The sequence below is a fragment of the Ochotona princeps genome, chromosome 28 (assembly GCF_030435755.1).
Source record: "Ochotona princeps isolate mOchPri1 chromosome 28, mOchPri1.hap1, whole genome shotgun sequence".
Taxonomy (NCBI): domain Eukaryota; kingdom Metazoa; phylum Chordata; class Mammalia; order Lagomorpha; family Ochotonidae; genus Ochotona; species Ochotona princeps.
The window spans coordinates 19926766-19946255 of record NC_080859.1 but is presented as its reverse complement, the minus strand read 5'-3'; the positions used below and the strand labels follow the sequence as shown (position 1 = coordinate 19946255).

General features: G+C 38.4%; 1 protein-coding gene across 3 annotated transcripts in view; it reads left to right on the top strand.

The window, feature by feature from the left end:
• The window catches only part of TMEM232 (transmembrane protein 232), a 151226-nt gene that overhangs the window by 24833 nt on the left and 106903 nt on the right, over nt 1-19490 (top strand). For all 3 annotated transcript variants that reach the window (XM_058656316.1, XM_058656318.1, XM_058656317.1), the window contains exons 4-9: nt 99-204; nt 1648-1805; nt 4142-4241; nt 6125-6291; nt 8528-8667; nt 19239-19362. In XM_058656316.1, the coding sequence (XP_058512299.1) occupies nt 99-204; nt 1648-1805; nt 4142-4241; nt 6125-6291; nt 8528-8667; nt 19239-19362 (795 nt within the window). The remainder of the gene's footprint in view (nt 1-98; nt 205-1647; nt 1806-4141; nt 4242-6124; nt 6292-8527; nt 8668-19238; nt 19363-19490) is intronic.

The following is a 19490-nucleotide window of genomic DNA, read 5'->3' as shown; positions in this document are numbered from 1 at the left end:
GCCACTGACCTCAAAGAATGACTTTCAGAATATAATTGAGGTGAAAAATAAATAAGCCATCGGTTTTGGTTTGTCATTTTCATACCTTGTCCTAACAGAGGAAACTGGGTCTCAGAACCCTGGGCTTGGGGAAGCACGTGGATCTGCCAGCGGCGTGGACCGAAGTGGTGTATCTGGCCCAGTGCAAAGGCGAAATCCAAGATGGTACGCACTCCCACCGAGCCCTTCTCCTGTGCCCTAAGCGTTTTCTCCATTAGCAGCCAAGGGAAAACTGGAGAATTTTAACTTCTAGAAAATGCACAGGGGACAAGCAAAGCTTTCCAGTCACTGTTAAAGTATTTCCTAGTGTTTCTTTGTGAAACTTCCTTTTCTAACTTTGGATTACAACCTCAACAGTGTTTCAGAATTCTTTGACTTAGTGTAGTCTTTATCACTTTTTTCTAAAAATAACTAATGAGAAATTAATAGAAAATGTCATCTAGTCATTTCTAATCACAATACATACAATACTTCAGAGAAACATGTTTCTGCATTTTCTAATTCTTCGTAAAATATTACATTACCGCTCACTTTCCATTTATTTAAAACAGCACTTCTCATTTCTGTATCTTTTTTCAGATACCTAGTTAGCAACCTAAGAAAGAAATTGATAGCATCGTTTTTAGGAGGATAAAGTTAGTTCTATATTTGCCTTAAATGCTTCATGATTGCTTTACAGTGAGTTTCGGGATGCTAGCCACTAGAGGTCAGAAAGCATTTCCTGGTACAAGTCCAGTTTGACAGTGCTTTCCGGTAATGACAGAAACAACAGGAAGAATAAGAAATACATTCTGTTTAACTTCTTTTTATGGTCCTTTGCCACGTCATCCGCACAATCTTATTTCATTTAAAGGATGCGGAGTTAAACATTCGTTAGTTACGCTCCGTCACAGCTTCAGAAGAGGACCGGCCATTGTCCATCTATTGTGGCTAGCCTAACTCCGTTGTAGCAATTCCCTTTCACTCCATAATGACTGAATTTGGAGGAGACAGACGGCCTGGTCCTGTCCAGAGGCAGAATGTGGCTTTGCCACAGGCACGTGGAGCACCTGGTCCTCTCTGTGGGATGCCTGGAGCTTGCGTGTCACAGCACGCGGCATGCACCCAGGGGAACGAGAAAAGATAAGTGTGCACAGTCAGTTACATGTTAGTCACCCTGACCTTTTCCAACCCCAGTCATGTGAAATAATAATAGTTCTTAGCTTGAAGACACTTTTTCTGTCACACACAACGGAAATAATTTTAACCAACATCAGAGCAGAATGCTCTACATGGCAACTTAAGTCTAAAGCTAGGAGAGAGAAAGAGGGATTGCCAAGGTTGAGCCAATATTACCTTTTCCTGTCTAGGCTTGGTCGTTGGGCAATGTAGCTTCTGCGATATCATACTGGCATAGCAGTCACAGATCTGCTCAAGTTTAAGGGGAAAGGCAGTGTGGATAGATTGCATTGCTTGATAGGAGAGAAGGAAAGGATTTGTAAATATTTCTTACAATCACCACTTTTTTTTCACGACTAAACAAGCAGTTAATTTCAAGAATTAGTTTTGAGCATGTGGACAAACAGGGGACTTTACGGTTGATGTACTTTCTATTTTGTAATGTTTCAGAAGCTTTGAATATACTCTACGCCTCCCTGGACCAGGCTTCCTTCGACTGTGATCATCTGCCTGCCTTATTTTTTGTTGCGGAATCAATTTTATACAAACTGTGTTGTGATGCATTTCTGAAGACATATTTGTATTCAGTCGAAACGAAGCTGCTAAAGGTATATTTCAAACTTCTTGTCATGTTTTTCATTGTTCATGCACAGGTAGCCACACATCTCCTTAAGCATCAGGACCGTTGCTTGTGTTACATAGACTCTTCTCTTCTTTTGTAGTTTATTTTAATCTCTAGTTGTTGGTTATATGTAAGTTGAAATTCAGAAAATATAACTTAACAAATGGTGTAAGGAAATGTTTAATTAAAATCAATGGTCTGAATACATGCGGATTTTTCTCCAGCTCCTCTGTCACTTTAACAATGGTGACAGATAAATGGTTGCCCATGTGAGAAGATGAGCTGTTCTTTTAGTATCCAATGCCATTTTAGAGCTATAAAGTGGTTTATATAGTCTCAGAGGTCATATAGTTCTCTACTCTCTGATCATTTGGGTTGACTGCTGTAAAATTTATTATTATTTAAATAAATTTAGGTTACCGGATAATTTCATTGCTTATGGAAACCAGGCAGAAGCAGCTACAGAGAACACAGAGTAGGAACTGACCATGTCAAGGCCTGACACTTCACACAGAATTTGGACTGTAGCGATGCTTTCCATCGAAGGGAGGCTGTTGTCAAGATACTGCGTGTAGCTGTTGTGATGAAGAGATTATAATGGCTCCCCCTCCTTTTTCTGTATTTCTCCATTTACCCACTATGAATATACATACTTATAATACAGCTATGAAAATATGTGTAAATATATATGTTCTATGAAGAGTGATTTAATGAGATCTCAGAATCCTTTAGAGACATGGGAAGGTAGACTTTCCAATAAAAATCTGCTTTTCAAAATATTACAGAGGAAAACTTTTAAAATCACTCCTCCAAGCAGAGCTAACTAGGGATAACTTCTGAGTCAAGTGGAAATTCATGATCAAATTTATAGGCATACTCTTCATATATGTTTTCCTTTAAACATTTTTGAATATTAACTATGATTGCTTTCCACATGTATCTCCAATCTCTTAACATATCTTAAAATGTTCCTTTTATGACTTCTGTTCATTCATGTGTGTAATCAGGGGAGTTGCTGCCTGTAATACTGTCATCCAGAATACAGAAACATTCATTCAGGTGGTCTGTTGACCTCCGTGGGTTTCTCATTAATTTCAGTTTGCTAGAGAAGCAGGGAACTGGAACAAAGAGGCTTAAAGGAAGGAACTCTACATTTGATTGGTATTCATTTTACAAGTGGGCAAATGCTACATGTTTATAATTTGCAGATATACTTGCAAGTATTGATGGTAAATTCTTAAAGTTTAATGGAAGCTTTGTTAAAAAAATATCTGAAAAATTACTGACAACAGAAAGTAGTGGCTTTTGGAGCAATGCACAGTGGGTTCAAGGCGTTGGTGATAGTGCTTAGTGGGTTACTAGTCAGGTGAAGCACTGAGATTTGATTAGATTCCTCTCTGTTACATTGTTTATTTATCTATGTTTATATATAACAATATTCTGTCCTGCTTTTAAGAGGATCCGTGCACAGCTATCATTTTATGTAACCTTCCCCCACTCCCCCTCACCACAGCAGTAATGGTTATTGCTATTGTTTGGGTTCATCTCCATGATTTTCAACTTACACAACTGATGTTCTATTTGTGTTTATAGTTTATATATATCTTTTCTATTTTTTTGTGAGATCATACATAGAAAATAGTCTTACAGATATCCCATTTTCTGAAGTCAATGGAAAGCAAACATTTTACAGTTACATGTGTGTTTTAAATATCAGGGGTTTTACAGTTCTTAATTTGTAAGCTTTAATTTTCAATTTTTCAGTAAGTTTTGATTTTGTGACACCGTCTCCTGGGGGCCTGGGAAGCTTAGTCCAGCACATCACGGACTGACAGAATGATCTTCAGAACTGCCTAAAACCTGTTTATAGACTGTTTTGATTAAGACCTATAGATAACAACAGCCTTTGCATTTTTATCTTACATACACATAAAATACATCCACTTAGATACCAAAAGGGGCAAGATGCCCTGTATCACTATGTTTTCTTTTATTTCATACTCTTCTTTCAAATGATTTTATAACTCAACTTAAGGAGCATGGCTTGCAATTTGACAATACCATTTGAAAGGATATAGAGCAAAACAGAACTCAGCATTGGTCGTTATATATGATGCACCTATGATTTATAAAAATTCTTTGAACTGAAACTTCAATCTTGATGTAAATGCACTTAGGTCATTTCAAAAGCGTACATCATTAAGTGAATTTGAAGTTGTTTTATCAAAACTGAATGTAATAATAAAATGGTTAATTTTCCTTGGGGTTCTTAAGCATTTATGGATGCAACACAAACTGCTGTGTTCTGTGCTCTCTTGACAGATTGGCTATTTGATCTTCTTACGGCTTTATATATATTTCCTGCACGGTCACCTAGAAGGTTTTCAACAAGCACTGCTTCGTCTTCAGCCGTTCTTATGCGGTAGAATCCCTCGTGCTTTTCATACATATAAACCTTTCACGTTGTATTTTGACACCATGGCCTGTCATTGTACAGTGCATAAGCTGTGTTGATCTTTCTTGACAGGGAATAGATGCAGTGTTGGAGAGCAAAGCTCCTGGGCCAGATGCATTTGTGCAGCTCTTGTGCCCTCAAACACAGACTTGTTATCTGTGTTAACAGTTCAAACCCTACTGGCTTCCTCCTATCATCAGCCCCCTCCTGTCCCTCGCTGGAACCCGTTCCTCCCGTGGCTGAAGCCTTGTGCCTCTTCCACCACCATCCTTCTCGTTTTCGTGCACTGCCCGCCTCCCGGCCCTCACCCCTCCACACACAGAATGCCTCTTGTAGAGGCTGACCATTGCCATTCTGTACTTGACTTCTAACTTCCCTACCTACCTCAGTGTGTGGCCTTGCTGATCCCACAATTCCTTAGCACTATGGACTATCAGATCCTTAGACTCGTGTCTGAAAATGGTGACTCCAATGACAGCGTAGACGCTGGCCTGGGCCGAGGCGGGAGAGTGGAGCAGGAGGCCGGTTTGCGCTGATATTTGCAGAGGAGAGATGTTATATGTGTGGACGTTTTCAAGGGGACTAGCATACAGCCAAATTAATCTGAAAGTTATTCAGTAGAGATCAGGCTTGGCTGCAGTCGAATCTATAGGTAAAGGGAAGTGAAGAATTTAGGAGAAAGCTAAACTTTCTTTTCTTGACTTTTTTTTTCCAAATCTCTTTTCCAAGATTTGGAAAAATATTGGGATTCTGATTTTACCTTCATGTACAAGCACGTGTACCCAGCAGATGGCTGGAAAACTGGGTTGGAACTGGGGAAAATGAATGCAGCCCGAGGGTGTCTTACTCATATGGCTGAGGCAACCTGAAAATGGGGAGAAGATAATATTCTGAAAAGAGTCTTGGGGGAACTCAAAACGTTTGATTTTTGATGGATGCAATAAATGTTATTATTTTTTCCATTACTCAAAGAATGTCTAAACGTTTATAGAATAACAGCACTAGGATGATTCCTCTAAATATCACAAACTTAAGTTAAATGACATTTTTTGCTACGTTTAAAAATCTGTGCCTTTAAAAAACAGTGGTAAGAATATCTTGAAAATAAATGAAACTGCAAAATGTTGAGCTATACGGAAAGATTTTTTTTTTCGGAAGGATTACAATTCCAAAGTACCCATTATGGATGAAGTATTTTATTTCAACTTGATTTCTTTTCTTTTTTTTTTTTTTTAAGATTTATTTATTTTATTACAAAGTCAGATATACAGAGAGGAGGAGAGACAGAGAGGAAGATCTTCCATCCGATGATTCACTCCCAAAGTGAGTGCAACAGCTGGTTCTGTGCCGATCCGAAGCCGGGAACCAGGAACCTATTCCGGGTCTCCCACATGGGTGCAGGGTCCCAAAGCTTTGGGCCATCCTCGACTGCTTTCCCAGGCCACAAGCAGGGAGCTGGATGGGAAGTGGAGCAGCCGGGATTAGAACCGGCGCACATATGGGATCCCGGGACGTTCAAGGCGAGGACTTTAGCCGCTAAGCCACGCCGCCGGGCCCAACTTGATTTATTTTCTAATGAACGATTGCAAACCTTATTGAGCAATAACAATATTTAATTGGGAATCCAACCAAAGTGCAATCAGTTCCTCAATTATGTGAACTCTTACATAGGAATTTATGTTGTAGTTTTGCATTGCACCATCAGGTGGCAGACATAGTATTCTAAACCTTGCCCAAAGGGGAACTGTACAGGTGTTTTGACTTCTTTGTATAGCACGTAATTAATAACTAAAAGATAAATGAAACAAACACAAGGTGCTAATAAAACGTTTCTCATATTTTTACAATAGCACTTTGTTTTGCTGGGGAATCATATAATCAGCATCCAAACATCCTTTCAAATGCACAATTTATCCTGAAAACCTCAGAAATTATTTGTAAAAGAGAACTCCGTTCTGGATCAATTTTTAGCCTTATCAGAAACCAGGAATCATTTGGGAGCTTGAATCATGATACGGTGCGTATATCATGCTGGTTGCTGGATCACATAGGATTATCGTGATGAAATAGTTGTGCCTGTCAATTCAGTAAGCATTGCTGGAGATGGATTTAGCTGTGGGGTGGGTGTGCAAGAAGCTCCGCTCACTTCCTTTAACCATGCTCACGGTCCCTGGATAGTGGACCAGACAGGCAGGCCCATATGCAGAACCACTAGGTTAAACGAAGGTTATGCCATGTAGTAAAAAAATGGTAATTCTTCCTGATGGTTCCATCTCAGCCATTTAAATGGTGCAACCAAATTGAGGAAGACTTACAAATGAATAGTTTAAAGTTCTTTTCGTTAAAGGAAAAGTGTGCAAATTGTGGGTTATTCATAAAAACAATTGTCATATTTGTGCCTCTATTATTTATATAAATAACATTTAATATGTTATTAAAACAACTGAGAAAAACAAAAATAGTTCAAATTGAGGAATTAAAATCATTCTTAGCATATAAAAATCTTTAATTTCAAACCAAGACATTACAGACCAACTTTAGGGAAAGCTATCTGTCCTGTCTGTATAATTTCTTGGCATGTCATAAGCCATAATTCTACAAGTGCAGTGAACCATGTGACCATTTACAAATTTAAAAATTGATGTGCTTCAGAATAAAAACTTAAATGTCTGACACTGACAAAGAGGTTTTTTTTTAAAAAAAGATTTTGCATATTTATTCAAAAAGCAGAGTTATTGAGAGAGAATTTTTTATCTGCTGCAGTAGCTGGGGCTGGGTCAGACTAGAGCCGGAAGCTTCATCCACATCTCCTACTTGGATGCAGGGGCCCAAGAAATTGTGCTATCTGGCCTCGCAGACACATTAGTAGGGAGCTGGATCGGAGTGGGAGCAACCAAAACTTGAAAGGGAACCCACATGGGATGCTGACATTGAGGGAAATAACTTTATCTACTATGCCACGATACTGGCCCCTGATGACGGCTATTTCCTTTTCTCGTTTTGTAAAACGAAAGAGAGTGGTAAATATTTTTATATATTGTTTTATTTTCATTCCTACAGCCTTTATCCTCTGATAATGCTAAAATGTCCATAGAGGGTCTTCCGTGGCCACTGCAAAATATATGCTTTTTTTTTTTTTTTTACAATTTTAAAATTTGTGCTTGAAGTTGTTGCTGCTAAATTTTATTTGAAAATTCTGTAGAATTTGCACATTAGGGCACATAAAGTATGACAGCTGGCTCTACTTAAGAATAGGAAATTTGCTTTGCCCTCCTGCTGCCGCTGCTGGACCCCACTTCTTTATGTGATGTCCTTTTAAGTGAACTAGACAGAGGGTTCCCTCTGATTTTGACAAATGGTACACTTTAATTAGCTCTGAGAGTTACAGGGTCTGAAGTCTGGGTGGAGTTTTCCGCCCTGTGCTTCCCTCACTAGCACAAATGAATTTTCTAACCACAGCTGTCACATGATAATAGCAACATAGCTCTTTGGAGAAGGCATATTGAAACTCAGCCAAAACGCAGCCCACTGCTTCACCGGGTCTGCATTTCCAATAGCGTTCACCTGTTTTGCCTCCCAAACAGTTCTCTGGAAACCAGTGAACATTCTAATGGGGTTAGCCACATAAAGATGGTAACATGTGGGACATTTTGTACCGCAGTTTAGTTATAAATCATTTCTAGGAGTTCAGTTAGACCGAGTCACAGCTTTTTCAACGTGGGATCATTGCAGTATGATTCAAATCCTGTTTCTCAGGTTAACACAGTTGTACTGAGAGGGCCTTTGAAAGCCAGCTCGAGTCATTGCCCAGATGAATCTAGAGATGGAACTCTGGAGGATTCTGAACACTAAGAACAGAGCTGATTGTTCACCACCCACTTGTGGCCGGTTGGTGTACTTCACGTGGCCCGGAGTTCCAGTCCACAGCGCACTAACAATGCTCTGCTAGCCCTCAGGTCGCTCCTTCACCTGCCAGAGGAAGCAAAGCGACACTGAATTGAAGACGCACACTGTGACTCAGCATATGGTTTATCCTGTGTGGCTGATGTCGTGGAACACGGGCATCCACACGCACAATGTATGCGTTAGGTTCAGGTTAACTATCCATAGACACAGACATATGGCTATGGGAACTGTTCCACTTGGTGCAGCAGGAGGTACTAGAGACTAAGTATTTTTTTAAAACCTTCGTAGTTCATGTTTAGCTTTGCCTTTGTTGAAATCGTCAGCACTGCTCTTTGCCTTGCTCTCAGGGACAGAGAGGGTATGAAGTTACGCACCTGCTCTGGCACTGTGTGGCCGCATGGACCTGTGTTCAGAGGGACAGCCCTCGGCTGAGTGACGTCCTCCATCACCTCATCCCGTGCAAAACCCAGCTTCGCAGGAAGTGCTGGTGAGGGCAGGCCTGTCAATCCAGGGGGCTCGCGGAGGAGCGCTCACTCTAAAGCGTTCAGTAACCTTTGAGCTTAAATGTTAATCACACCTCGGTTGACTATGAAACGAATTTATAAGCTCAGTTCCAAAGGCGAATAGAATTTATATATTTTTTATTAGTTCATTTCATCAATAATTTTTTCTTATCACTTTCTCTCTCTCTCTCTCTCTCTCTCTCTCTCTCTCTCTCTCTTTGCTAGTTGTGCATGGATATCCAAGGGTACTTCTCTCTCTCTCTTTGCTAGTTGTGCATGGATATCCAAGGGTACTTTCCAAAAGCTTTTGGCGAAATGAAAAAAAAAAAAGAAGCTTATTTACTACAAATAAATTTCTCAGTCTAGGCATTATTGTCATAATGTGAATTTTAAACGTTTGGGCTTCCCTCAGATGCATGGATTTCACATTTTTTTTTTTTCGGTGAAGCAAACTTACCATTCTAGTTCATCTTCTATGAGCTTTTGGAAATGTCCTTGCATTGAGCAACTTGCCTATAGTACATAAAATTTGTTACTGAGGAGTCTACCTTGTATTTTAGACAATTTTTATTCTCCACGTTGTTCAGCAAGTACAGAAGTACAGTTTATCATCCTTGGAGGAAATATATTAGGATTCAATTTCTTTAATGTCTTAATTGTAACAGAATGGAAATTAACTTTGATTGATGAATGGTAATGTCCTTCTGTACATAGGGTTCAATGGAAGGACAGAGTTGTCTTAATTGACAAACAAGAATGGTTTATATTTATGGAGTACAAGGTGGTATTGTGTTAAACGAACATATTGTTAATAATTTTATCAACCTAATTAACCTATCGCTGTTCCACATGCTTGGCATTTCTTTGTGGTGAGAACATTTAAAATGTACTCTTTGAGGAGTTAGAAATGTAGTATAATATCAGATGTAGTTACTTTGCTATGCAGGCTGTCCATGGAACTTACTCTGTCTAGCTGAAGTTTTAAACCCTTTGTGTATTATCTCCCCTTTCCTGTAATGACTTCTCCCAATCCAAATCTTTGGTGATTCTAGTTTCAACTTCTATGAGTTTGAATTTTAAAATATTATTCCTTATTTATTTACTTATTTAAGTAAAAAGGAGGGTGTGCGCTTCTAGTAGTTCACTTCCCAAACCACCCTCAACAGCTGGGGCTGGGCGGTGCCAACCTGGGGGGCCAGGACTATCACCTAGGTTTTCTACCTTGATAGCAGAAGTCTAGTTCTTGAACCATTTCCTGATGCCTCTGAGGGTTTGCTGTAGCAGGAAGCTGTATCAGGAGGAGGAGATGGGAGTCAGACGTGAGAACTCTGACATCCTAAGCACTAGGCTAAACTCCTACTCCTGAGTGTGGATTACTTCAAATCCACATGTTTGTGAAATCATTCAGCATGTTATGTGTGTGTGTGTGTGTCTGGTTTATATCAATTAGATTAACGTCTTGCAATTTCATTTGTGTTGTTGCAAATATCAGAATTCTCTTTTTTAAAGCTAAATAATATTCCTTTGTGTGTATATGCCCTTTTCTCTACTCTTTTATCTGTCGATGAAAGATTGATTCTATGTTTTGACTACCATGAACATGAGAGTACAGGAATCTCTTCAACTGATCCATTTGCCTGGGATACATGAGCAAGTGTGGGACTGCCAGATTGTAATTGTGGGTCTATCTTTAATTTTCTAAGCAACTGCAATATTGTTTCCCCAAGGGGCTGTATCCCATTCCCAATACAAGTGTACTAGTGTTTCTTTTTTCAATCCTCCCCCACATTTGTCTTCCGTCTTCTTGTAACTGATATGAGGTTATATATTGTTGTGATGGTATTAATTTGCATTTCCCTGATGATTAATGACATATATGGAACATGTTTCATCTCTCAATTGGTCATTTGTACATTCTTGAGAAATGCCTTTTTAAATACTTTGCCTATGTTTAAACTATTATATGTATGGATTCCATATATTTTTTCCAAGCACATAGAATCTCTCCTTACACTATTCATTTTTAGTTTACCATGCAGAAGGTCTTGAGTTTGAAACAGGCTCATTTGTTCATTTCTGTGCAAAGATTCATATCTAAAATATCGTTTTCTAGAACAATTTCATGGATGTTTTCTCCTAAGTTTGCTTATAGTAGTTTTAGAGTTTCAAATGTTAAATTTAAGTCTTCAGTTATTTTTATTCTATTTTTGTATAAGTTATGAAATAAGCCCAATTTAATTCTTTTGCATATAGATAATTTATTTTTCTAACACAAATTTTTAAACAGACTAATCTCTCTTATGTATTTCTGGTGCCTTTGTCAACTATCAATTGACTGTAATTGTTTATTTTTTTCCTGGGCTATCTTGTTTCATTCATTTATCTATTTTGTTGTTGTTGGTTTTAATATCATATTGTTGTGATAGTTTTATAATATACCTTGATACCTTGAAATCAGAATTTTTATATCAATTTCCTCCTTTAATATTTTATACTTTTTGGTATACAGATCTTCACATACTTAAATTTACTTCCAAATCTTTTTAAAAAAAATTTGATAAATAAGATTATTGGGTTTTTTTTTAGACAGTTTGTGTTAGTGGGTAGAAATGGTATTGGTTCCTAAAACTTTTTGGTAGCTTTTTTAGAATTTTCTGTCTTAAGGTTGTGTCAGCAATTGCAGAAAATGTAACTCTCCCTATCTGGATGCTGGATGCTTCTTCTTTCTCTTGCTCTGTTAAATGAACTGGAGTGATGGAAGAAGAGTCTTTGTTTTGTCCTGATCTTCAAGGACACACTTTTATGTCTTTACTGTTGAGATTATTAGATACAGTCCTGTCAAATATGTCCTTTATTGTAGTGAGGAACACTAAAGGAGTATTTCTGTGGACATTGATCAAAGGGCATCCCTTTCTAATACCGAGGATTATAACTTTTGGATTGCTTTCCCAATGCTAACAATTCTAAAAATAATCTATCAAGCCATAACAAGCTGAACATTTAATTATCATACATGCATACATACATACACTTTACATTTCTTCTTTTTCTCCCTGCTAGTTGTTTGAAAGGTAAAGTAACAAAAAGAGAAAAGTGGCACAGAGAGAGAGTGCAATGGAGAGAAGTCTCATCAACCAGATGACTGCACCAGTCTAGCTGGTGGACTAGACCAGAGCCTTGAGTGGGCCTCCCACATGAGAGACAGGGACCCATGCCCCGCCCGGGTCATCCGTCTTCTGCTGGATGGGGGCTTGAGTGGGTGTTGCGAGGTTTGGATTCATCGGCTGCGGTGCAATCCTTGCCTCTAGTTCTGGTTTCGAAGTGCCTTGTCAGCCCGTCCCTCACCAGACGCCTTCACGCGTGTCAAACATGCAGCCCTCAATAGCTCCTATGAAGAGTCCAGGGTTCTTTATGAACGGAAAACATTTTCTTTCTTAGTTTGGATATTAGTAGGATACCGGATCACGCTAAGGTTCGAGAGTGTGTGGCGTGGGTTTGTTTTCTCTTTTTGGTAGTTTTTAAAACTTTGAGGCTTAATTCTTTCTTTAAATATTTTCAAAGATATGTTCACTTTCATTTTGAAAGCAGAAACAGAGAGAAACAGCAGTTTCACATCTGACTGATTCATTTCCCCCATGTTGGCAACAGTGAGTGGTCGTGAATGGCAGAAGTCCAAGTACCTGCTGCTTCCCAGGACCCACAGTAGTAGGGGCTGGATTTACAAGTGCAGCCAGGACAAAAACTCAGCTACACCAGCATGGAATAAGGGCCCCTCACATGGGTTCCTAACTGTGTGCTAAATGAAGTAGCTTCATTTAGAAGAGAACTTATTCTGTTAGTTTGACGGGATAAACCTACTCAGTATTGCAGCTTTTCAAGTGTCATGAGATTGTGTTTATAAATAAGAAAACAAAAGTTAAAATAGAATATATTTATTCTGTACATAGCACATATTCCAAAGGTAATTCAAATGTTTCTGGAAAAATGGACCTAACAATTAGATTGTTTGAGTGACAAATGTTTTGAAATCCACAGAGCTTTTTTTCATAACATACATCTTCCCACCAGATTTTTTTGAAGACCTCTATTATAATTTTGGGAATGCATTTTAAATATAGAGCTTCTAATAGCAATAATACTAAGGTCCTCAGTGGTATAAATTAGGGTATTCTGGAAGCCATGATGGTTCCTTCAGTCCATACTTAACCCACAAAGCATTGGTAGTAGGAGATTTACGTGAAAGATTTATTTTTCAAAAGAATAAAGAACTAGAATTACATTAGCTCCCAGAGAACAGTTTTTAAATAAATAAAATCATAGTTTAACGTACATAACCAATATTTCATGATTGTCAAATGTGTTTACAAAAAATTGAACAATTAGCAAGTAAGCTTAAAGATATACTGAAACATTGAAAAGTAGCTGATTAAGAATTTCTAATTCTGGAAGTCAATTGTTTCTTTAATTTTTAGGTTGTATTGCAACAGATCAACATATCTTTAATTTGCTAATGGTCTGTGTTTCAGGTAGAACGTAGACATTGATTAGCTTTTAAAAAATCTCTATGTTTGATAGGATTAGGTGGATTAGAGATAATATAAAACTACTCCTGGTTTTTAAAATGAAGAGACTGAGGCCAAGCTGGTGATGGGCCAGTTTAGCGTTGACACTTTCCAATGCATGACCCCAGGGTTGTCCCAGAAGGATTACCTTGTAAAACAGGTGGCTGCTTTGAGATGTAGCCAGGCTCATGAATCCTGACTTTCCTTTTCCTGGAAAGACATTCAGGAAATCATCAAGGAGGGATGACAGCCTTTATGCAATGATGAAATAACAGAGGAACAAACGAGAAACTGGTAAAACAATGCTTGTAATAGAAAGGAAAAAATAACTGGGAAAGAGTATTGCCAGATGTTTTCATTCTATTTCTTATATATAGCTTTCCAAATCAATTTACAAGAAAGGATGTATTTTCTTCTTAAAAAAAATTACCCTAGCCAATGAAATTGTTAAAATGAAGAGATTTGTCTAAGTTAATTATTTGCCTAGCTATTCTTCTAGTAAAATATAAATATTTTTTAAAATGAACTATTCTAATTACAAAATATTTTGGACATATTTATCTATGGTTTTGAAAGGCAGAGTGACAGAGAAAGAGAGAGAGAGAGAGAGAGAGAGAGAGAGAAAGAGAGAGAGAAAAAGTTTTCCATTGAGCTGGACCAAAGCTAGGAAACTAGAACTCAATTCAGGTCTCTCAAGTGGGAGGCAGAGCCTGAGCACTTTAATTATTGTCTTCTGCCTGCTGGGCATATTAATAAGAATCAGGCTTGGATGTGTAGTTAGTGGCATTGAATCCAGCACGTTACATGAGATGTAAATGTCCCAAGTCACAATTTAATCTACTGTGGCACAAGATCTGCCCGCATGGTATTTATTTCTATGACAGCCTACATAACCTTGAAGAAGTTGTTACTCCAGCTAAAACAAAATGAACTGTATATTTAACAAAATTGAGATGGAAATTCTTTTGCATGGCTGGAGATACTTAGCATTGGTCTCATGTATTCCTGGAATAGTGCTGGATTCTTGTGAAGAGGTAAAGAGAGTTGAATGCATTTAGAAGGAAGCAGAAATGTAGAGGCCTCAGGGCCTGGCAGTAAAGCAAGACTTCAGCAGGATTTGCTGGACTATATTGCCTTGGAATTGTGACATTTTGTGGAAGCCAATCATGTGTCTGAAATTCAATGTGGCAGTAAATTGAATGACTTCATTTGCCATGCACATCAGGAAAGTAACATAGTGAAGAATAAATGTTCAGGTACTTAAAATGCAAAGGGAGGCCATTCAATTAAATATCAGAAGACATTGATAGTGGCAAAAATTTGGTTATCTGTAGAAGTGAGTGGTTCTCGTATGCCCATTTGTGACACTGTGATTCAGTCTACAATTCATTGTGTGTCTCTCTGCCTGATTTTGCACCACATCACTCGTACCACTCATACAACATGAGACAAAAAGGCGAGAAACACAGGGTGTCTGCTGAACCTGAAATTCAAGATTCAGGAACAAACTTTAGGAAGCTCATCGATGGAGAGGGGAAAAACTGAGCAAAGGTTGTACTTAAGGCAATGGCTATAAAACACAAGGAAATAGGAGAAAGAGAATGGCAATGGACACCCCCTGCCCCAAGCTGTCAAGGGTTAGCCTGTATCTGCCCAGAGCTGGAGATAAGCAGCCTGCTGGAAGGCAGATTTACATTTACGATGGTTAAATTCTATATGATGCTCCATATTCTCAATGCTCCTCCCTCTGGTTTAGCCTTTTATAAACTGCCCCATTTGCTCTGGGGAGATAGCTCAAGCCACTAAAGGGCTTTCACATGTAACATCAAAATAATGAATTGTGTTTATAATTGAATTATTACGCAATGAAAACTGCTGAGAAATGCAGTATGGCAATTCAGTTGAGCAGCATAATGCATAAAATGTAAATCTCCCAAAGCCAAAGAGCCAATTTAATGTGCTCCATGAATATATTCCAAACAATTCCGACAGTCCTACTATATCTACATGGCAAGTGTTTCTCCAAGTTTATTTCCATCCATGTGGATCAGTTGTTCTGTGTGGACTTCAAGGACTTTGATTTTCAGCTTGATCGTTAATATCTGCATTGTCTATGCCCTTGACCCTAATCATTATGTAACATTGCTCATGTGACAGTCTCACCAAACCCAAACAAAAATTTTTGTCAGTAATCTTCCTTGATTCTTCTCAAGCAGAGGCATTACTTTCCTGAATTTCTTGTTGGTTCTTTGATCATCTGTCAGGAGTGGGAAAACTTATCTTCTGCCCAAGGCCATTTTGATATTTATAGTATCATAGTATCATAGGCCATACAAAAATATCAACTTAATAATCAATTTATTGAATTCTGAGTCCTTGTTATCTAAGTTCAATTTTTTTTTTGTTAGCCTGATAAACAATAGTTTTCCTGGCCAGTTTTCATAATATGCTTCCATAGCTATTCCACAGACGGAATCTCTACTTTGTGGCTATTCCAACCACATTGGGAATTTGGAAAGTTCTTTAAAAGTCAAATTTATTGAGTTATTTTTAGGTACAATAAAATTCGCACTCTTGGGGGGTTGATTGGTGGTATAACAGACTAATTCTTCATCTGCTGGTGTCCTACGGGCACCAATTCATGTCCTGGATGCTGCCACTTCCCGTTCTGGTTCCATACTCACAGCCTGGAGAGGCACAGAAGATGGCTTTGGCCCCTGCACCCACAAGGGAGACCCAGAGGCTAGTGTGGAAGCCACTTGGGGAGTGGACCAGTGGATGAAAGATCTCTCTGTTTCTCTCTGTAACTCTGACTTTCCAAGTAAAATACACAAATCTTTTTTTTTAAGTCACATATTTGATTTATACAGATATGTTGTTACTTTTAACAAATACATACAGGCAGCTAATCACTTCTTGGATTAGGAAACTCCATCCTAAGAGATGACTTTAAATGGATATTTTACCATGTTGAATACAGTTCAGTCTCTGTTAGAAATGAGTAAGGGAACAAACGGTACTACATGGCAGCACATGGCACAGGAAGGATAAATATTGAAGCACAGAAGCAGTGGTTTGGAAAAGCAGACTTACAAAACCTGAAATAGTCATAGAAGGGAGAAGACTTTAGTTACAATTAACCTAGCTTGAAAGGTAAATTATAATGTGTCTTAAAATGTGTCCAAAATGGTTGTTCGAAACAAGTGAGCTAATTATGTGTAACCACATCAGAATCTGTAAAGCTCATCTCAAATATAAAGAATTAGCCTTAATTCCCAGGATCAGAGATATGTTTCCTTTTGAAAAATAATGCAAGTGTCCAGAGTTATAGCACAATGGATTACACCACTGCTTACCACTCAGCAACCTATTGCAGAGTTCCTTTCCTGGGCCTGATTGTTTTAGTTCCAACCCAGCTTCTTGTTAATGCATCTGGAAAGAGAGTGAGGGTTGCCCAAATGCTTGTGTCCCTGATCCCAATGTGGAGGACTCAGCTGTAGTTCCTGGATCCTGACTACAGATTGGTCCAGACATGGCTGTTGCTGCTATTTGGGAAGAGAATGCACAAGAAGACTTCTTTTGCTCTGTCTCGCAACCTGCTCCCCCACTTTTTTTCTTATTTTAAAAATTTATGTATTTGAAAGGCAGAGAGAAGGGGGGAGAGAAAAAAAGAGAGAAAGAGAAGAGAGAAGGAGATAGATAGATAGATAGAGAGAGAGAGAGAGAGAGAGAGAGAGATGTTTCTTCCACTGATTCACTCCCCAGGTGGCTACAACATCTAGAGCTGAGATGGTCCAGAAACTTCTTCCATGTCTCCCATGCAGGTTTACAAGCACACACACTTGGCTTGTCTGTCCTTCCCTGCTTTCCTTGTTGCATTAGTAGGGAGCTGGATCAGAAATGGGGCAGCTGAGACTGAATCAGCACCTCTATGGGATGCTGGCTTTGCAGGCGGCAGCTTTACTCGGAATGCCATTGTGCTGGCCTCTAGCCTTTTAAGTAAGTAGGGAGCTGATAGACAGATAGATCTTAAATAAGGAAATAATGATGAGCTTGAACTGACTGATCTATCAGTTTTGAAAATCAAATATATGTACTTATAAAATGTATCAAATTTTAATTTATGAATAGCCTATAATTAAAGTCAATAAAACTGCTCCAGATAAATTTTAGATTTGAAACTTTATTTATTCTTTCCTTTTCTTTTTTAAACTTTTAAAATTTTATTACTTTATGATTCAGTCCCATAGGCTTTGGAATTTCCCTTGATCCCTCCCCAAATTCTCTCCTCCCACTGATTTCCCCTGTATTGTTACAACATTATAGTCATTCATAAACAGTTCTAAGTTCGTCTTTCTTCTATTTAAGTGTATCCTGGCACTATAGGTATGGACAGTGGCAGAGAGTCCAGCATCCTATTGTCAAGATATATTTAAGTTACATTGGGAGTCCATCTTTGATTTGGAAGTAGAGCTAAACGCAGACAGCACTGTATCTTCACATCTGGATATGATAGTCTGTTACATAATTACTGTGCATCTCCTTGAATGAACAGCATGAAGCAAAATAAAAAACAGGAAGAAAAATAGGAAATTTACAACAACATGAGGTTAAATAATATGCAACTGAATGACCAATGTGTCATTGAAGAATTGAAAAAGAAAATCAAAAACCTTCTTGAAGCAAATTATGCTACTGTCCGACCTATGAGTCAGTGAAAACATTAATAAGAAAAAAACTTATGTGAGGAAATCAAAATAACAACAAAAATAAAAATCCATGAGATGCAACAAAATTTGCACTGAAAGAGTTATTGGTTTTTATTTTGCTTGAAGGCTGCCATATATCAGATAAATCATATGAGATTTGTCCTTCTGGGATTTACTGATTTCACTGAGTATGATGGCCTCTAGTTGGGATTTTTTGGTTGCAAATGGTAGAATTTCATTCTTTTTAATGGCTGAATAACATTTCATGATATAGATGCACCAGTTTCTTTTAAATCTACATCTCTTTCCATTAGATAAAATAGCATTAATCAAATGTATTTTTCTGAAAGCTTATTCACACACACACACATGTTTAAGGCTAAAAAATTATGGTGTGATTTCCTAGTTGTTGCATAATGCTTTGAAAAAAAGCTTTCTTTGCAGTCTTTCATTTATACTATATATATCTTTTCATTTAAGGAGATGCATGTATATATATATATATAATGTCCTTGGTAAAATGCAATAACACTAAACATTTGCGAGACTTGGGAATGGAAAGACATTAAAAGAAGTGTTCTCTGTTTTGTACAAGAAACACTGTCTTAATTCAGTCCATGGAGTGTATTGCAGAAGTTAAAAACACGCTTTGGAATCAAAGCCCTTGACTGCTTGTCATAACGGATCTATAAAAAGATGAGATCATGTATGGCATTTATTACTCTCTATTTTATTAAAGCACTGTTCTACTCTTAAATATCTTTCCAAAATGTGGGTCTTTCTTTTACCCTTTGATCATAATCAGTGTTCACACCATTCATTTCAAAATAAATGTATCTAACAAGTTAAGAACTTGTTCCTTCTGGACTAGTATTTTTTTTTAAAGATTTTATTATTATTGGAAAGCTGGATATACAGAGAGGAGGAGAGACAGAGAGGAAGATCTTCCATCTGATGTTTCATTCCCCAAGTGCGCCGCAACGGGCCGGTGCGCGCCGATCCGATGCCGGGAACCAGGAACCTCTTCCAGGTCTCCCACATGGGTGCAGGGTCCCAATGCATTGGGCCGTCCTCGACTGCTTTCCCAGGCCACAAGCAGGGAGCTGGATGGGAAGTGGAGCTGCCGGGACTAGAACCGGTGCCCATATGGGATCCCGGGGCTTTCAAGGCGAGGACTTTAGCCGCTAGGCCACACCGCCGGGCCTGACTAGTATTTTTTGATTAAGGCTTCATTATGGCTATCTTACACTAAAATCTTTTTCATTTTATGTATAAAATGTCTAGGGTGGACTCAGTCCTGGCTTTGTTGGTCCTCGGGGAGGCTGCCAAGTTACACATGGCCTGCTTGAGGGCTTTGATGGAACTGCTTCGGGACTTTCTCACGAGCATCCTGTCTGTGCAGAAGCAGGTAACAGCTCTGCTGAGTGACATGCGAAAGGGGACAGGAAGAGACACGTCTTTCACTTTTTTTCTCATTATTTATATTAGGGCATATAACATGCATAACTTTGTGATTTTAATTAAACATGCCAGGAA